Source organism: Chrysochloris asiatica, unplaced genomic scaffold (genome assembly GCF_000296735.1).
Source record: "Chrysochloris asiatica unplaced genomic scaffold, ChrAsi1.0 scaffold00544, whole genome shotgun sequence".
NCBI lineage: Eukaryota > Metazoa > Chordata > Mammalia > Afrosoricida > Chrysochloridae > Chrysochloris > Chrysochloris asiatica.
In genome coordinates this window covers 205,585-210,456 of record NW_006409062.1, presented here as the reverse complement: position 1 = coordinate 210,456, position 4,872 = coordinate 205,585, and the positions used below count along the sequence as shown (strand labels likewise).

At 37.9% G+C, this 4,872-nt stretch overlaps 1 protein-coding gene across 1 annotated transcript in view; it reads right to left on the bottom strand.

Annotated features, from left to right (window-relative positions):
• BEND7 (BEN domain containing 7) overlaps window positions 1-4,872 on the bottom strand; it is a 113,158-nt gene that overhangs the window by 9,887 nt on the left and 98,399 nt on the right. Inside the window, exon 7 of the mRNA XM_006877631.1 lies at window positions 3,375-3,494. Within this exon, the coding sequence (XP_006877693.1) occupies window positions 3,375-3,494 (120 nt within the window). The remainder of the gene's footprint in view (window positions 1-3,374; window positions 3,495-4,872) is intronic.

Here is a 4,872-nt window from a genome sequence, read left to right as displayed (position 1 = left end):
GTTTCCAAGGAGCAGCTGGTGAGCTTGAACTGCCAACCTTGCAGTTCAAATGGCTTTGCAGTCTGGCACATTAACCCACAGCGCCACACCAGGACTCCTTTCTTTTAGGATTACTGAGCACTAAATTTAAGTCTCTTCATTATGACAAATTTTAGCTCTTTCTGAATCCTGAATATTATAGGGTTTTCTTATTTTTTTGGTTGTTGTTCAATAAATTCCCCTTGAAAATCAATCAGGAGGGAAATGAAAATTCTTACATGCTCATGAGGAAATGAAGAAAACATCTGTTTTCTGTTAACATTTTTGTGACAACCAACCAGTCAAAACGTTTAAGGTAGAAATTAGGTAACATATTGTTGTTGAGTGTCGTCGAGTCGATTCTGACCCATAGCGACCCTGTATAGGGTTTCCAAGGAGCAGCTGGTGAGCTTGAACCACCGACCTTGTAGTTCAAATGACTTTGCAGTCTGACACATTAGCCCACAGCGCCACACCAGGAATAAGACCAGCTTAATACGAGCATAGAGACTGCTTGAGATTTGACTGGGGCCATAAAGCGAAAGAGGCACAACCCCACACATTGCCAGCACTCAATCTGGAATTACTCACTGTGTAAACTGGAGCCCTGGTATGGCACAAGAGGATATGCACTGGACTGCTAACCACAAGGTCAGTGGCTCAAACCCACCAGCCACTCCTTGGAAACCCTACACATGGTTGCTATGAGTCAGAACCGACTAGACAGCACTTAACAACAATTGTGTGCACATACTGGGCTACTGTCTTTAGTAGCACTTGTCATTCAATTGTGCAAGACATTTATTTTTTTCCTGTCTACCCACATCCCTTTCCAGGAGCCTGAAACCTAAGGGACTTCAGTAATAAAAGGGGGACTTTTGTAATGTCACCCAAGAATGAAGCAAGAGGCTGTTAGCATAACGAGTTATGAGAGGCTCGTTCAGAGCCTAAAGGTGTGCTGTTTGGGGTTTTTTCAGAGACATCACCTTTGGAGGGGGATGAGAGAAGATAAGAAACTGGAAAGGTACAGGATTAAGGATATGGGGAGCAGAGAAGAAATGAGAGAAAGGGCATGAACAGAAGGGCAAAGGAGACACTAGGACAACTATAAGGGGCTAACAAGTCTGTGGGAAAATCCCATCATCTGTCAATTGTATTTTTCCAGGAACTTTCTGAAGCCCTCTTGTATGTTGAGAGCCTACGCTTGTCCTGAGGACTGAGCTCATGGACAGTGAACAGAGAAGTCACTCTATGAGAGTGGTACATAAATGGAGAAACTGAGGCTCAGAGAGGGTGAGTAATTTGTCCATGGTCACAAGAATTTGTAAATGGCAAATCAGAGATTTGATTTCAGATCTAATCTTTCCATTATACTATGCTGTGTTCAACATTATTTGTAGATTAAGAAAAAGAAGGTAGTGAAAACTAAGGGAAGTAGGATGAAGATGATCATTTGATGTATTATCCAAACCTGAAAACCTTTGGAGTGAAGGGGGTACTCCTGATTATTATGCCAGACCATTTGATCTCTGACCCAGAAAACAAGAGAGGCACAAGGGCAGCATGTTAACTCAACGATTCACAAGTTTTCAAACATGGCTGCCTTTGAGCACCAAACACTTTCAGAGATGATAGGCTAGTTTCATGTATAAAGCCCACTCAATGCACAACATATCCCTTGATCCCCACAACTCTGAGGCTACTTTTAGTTTGATGGATACCTAATGAAAAGGAGTCCTGGTGTGGTGCTGTGGGTTAGTGCGCCAGACTGCAAAGCCGTTTGAACTGCAAGGTCAACGTTTCAAGCTCACCAGCTGCTCCTCAGAAACCTTATACAGGGTTGGAACCAACTCAACGGCATTAACAACAACAAATGAAAAGGAAACTGAGAATAGGAGTGAATGGGTGGTATGTCTCAAGTCTAGAGTTGGCAAAGAGTAGAGGTGAGAGACTAGAAAACCAGGTCTTCTGACTCTACTATGTCACACTGAGCAATGCCAAGAGTTCAGGGTTTTGTTTGTTTGTTTGCTAATTAAAGATAATATATTAACCATCTATGCTTTTTAAATACAAAGCATCAGGTGTAAAAAGAAAGAAAAAAGGTAAAGGTTAAAAAAAAAGGAAGGGGAGAGTATAGAAGATAAGTAAATTTAAAGAAACAATCCAGGGCTGATTATTCTAGAATTCAAATAGCTATTTTCATAATAAAGAGCTGTGAACTCTTTACACTAAGAAACCACTTGGTCCCTTGCTTCCTGTGTATCTCGCCTAGTCAAGGCATTACCAGCATGTGCCAGGAGAGGCCCTTTGAACAAAGTTCCCAAGATCCCTTAACTTTACTCCTCTGTCAGCTTGGTAGCAAAATACATAATATACATTGTGAGATTTAATATAAAAATGATCTGTTTAGAGATAGAGTCGTATGTGTTTTGAACCACTGTTCCATTAAACCTCCATCATATTCCAAAATTGCTAACATTTCAGCATCTAAAGCTGTATCTCTACAATTGTCTCTAACACTCAAGGCACAGAAGGCTTTTAGCAGACTTGTATGAGTTTTTATTTTAAATAATATTAAGAGGTCGGTGGCCTCCTGGAGAAGATTATTCTTATATGATGGGAGAAAAACTGATCTCAAAAGGATTCTTTACTGGTAAATTGTTACACTTTTATCAGTAAAGTCCCTTTATGGGGACTGAAACTTCAAATCACCAAATCACAAGTCAACTGGTCATCACCAGTTGCTTGGTGCTCATTTTTCTTGGGAGAGTAATTCCAGAAAACTCCAATTCCAAATTAAAAAATAAAGACATTTAATTTAAAATTAAAAACCCCTTTCGCTCTGTTTCATGTGGTGTTTCTAGTATGACGACTCTTGTTTTTTACTTTAAGCAACTATTACTTTTATAAAGTCGTGCAGATTCAAATTAAAAAAAAACACACCAACAAACTAACAGGCAATTAGAAAGGAACTACAAAAGACAGATCCAATTTCATACATAAGACACATTATATCATAAATGAGATTAGCAATCATTTTTGCTTGCTAAATGCAAATGTAAACGGTATGATACAATGGTTATTATTAATCTTAAGGATAACTCAAAATTCACTTGAATAAGACTAACATATGAAACCATAGCACTTATGGTTTATGTAGAGCTTCTCCCTTAAAAGACAAAAGAGCACTGAAATACCCTAGAGCAAAGTACTGTATGAAAGGGCTTCAAAGGTCTGTGTAAAGATTCCATTATAATTCCCTATCTCCACAAACTTTTTGAAGCCCTCTTATAGTTTCCAAGTCTAAATGTTCAATAATGTGCTTCTGCAATTACTTTCTTTCAGCCTATTCATACCTGAGCCTCTTTTTAATCTTCTTCTGGCCAGTTTAATTTGATCCTGTAGAATCTGCACCCAGTCTCTTGGGCCAGGAAGTTTATCCACATGGTTAGCAGTACAGTATTTTTCTGTGAAGACTGAAAGAAAATGTGAAATATTGTTAAATACTTTATCAAATAAAATATGTACTTCTAAAATAGGTATATACCCCAAGAAGAAATAAAAGAATATTTCTAAAAGACTTCAATTTTGCAGTACACATCATCACTATCTGTATCACATTCCTTTGGCAAAGATGAAATCAGCAAGGCCCCTGGCTCTAAATACTAAGTAGCTAGTATGAAAAAGTTCTACTGCTCCACGTTCATGTATGTTTCACAGGTAAAGAAGAAAATGCTCCTAGGACCTCTGGGTCTAATGGTCTCATTACCAAGTTCAGCAAATGTATTAAAAGATTTCACCTTTTGTCATTTATTTCAAATCTAGGGCAAAATTACACAAAAAAGATGGTGTTCCCATGGTGATTTCTACTAATTCAATAAGCAATCAAAATAAGTAGTAATGCAGTTGTTTCTTACTTCATAGTTTTTACAACACCCCTCCTTTTTTTCTTTCCAAAAGAACTGTTGATGTCAGACTAATGAAAGTTCCAATTCTACTTTGAGTCAACCTCTTGCACTTTGCACTAGCTCTTAGAAAACAGCTACCCTACTAAGCACAAAAGAAACGCTGAGGAATCCTATGACATGGCAAAATGGAGGCAAGACAATTATCTTATTAGAGCCGATCACAGTGTGTGACCGCACAGAAAAGCGCTGTTGTTGACATTCCCACTCACCCTCTGTCCCCAAGCACTTTTAAATGCAGTCTTTTCGACTTACTCTCCTCCTCCATAAAGCCAAGACATACTATGTAGTCACATCATACTGCTTTCCTAGTATTTGAAATACTGGTGATTTAAGGTCTGAAAAGGTTTCTTTTGAAAAAGAAGTAACATAACAAAATACTGACAATTTCAACTACACAAAAATGTAAAAATTCTATTGAATGAAAAATTAACATCTTCGTAAAATAAGAAAGTCATTTGCACTAACTGTGACAGAAAAGATTGAATGCTCGCCCCATATAAAGAACTCATTTAAGTAAAAGAGCAACGTTACAAGCCTCCATGAATAAATGGACAAAATATATTTAGGGAAAGCGAATCAGGAAAAATGTTCAACTTAATATATAAATGAGAAAAAAACTGCAAAAATAGCTTATACCTATTAAATTAGAAAAACAAAGTTAAAAAGCTAACACTGTTGATAGCATCCTGGGGTCTGGTCACACTCAAACATTACCGTTGGCATAAACTGACTAACCCCATTTAGGAAATAAGACAATAATATATAGTGAAAGCGACCAAAGTGTTAATACTCTTGGACCTAGTAGTCTTACTCCTAGGAATTCACCCTAGGGAAATAACATGAAAGAAGAAGGAAGCCATATGTTGTTGTTGTTGTCAGGTGCCAT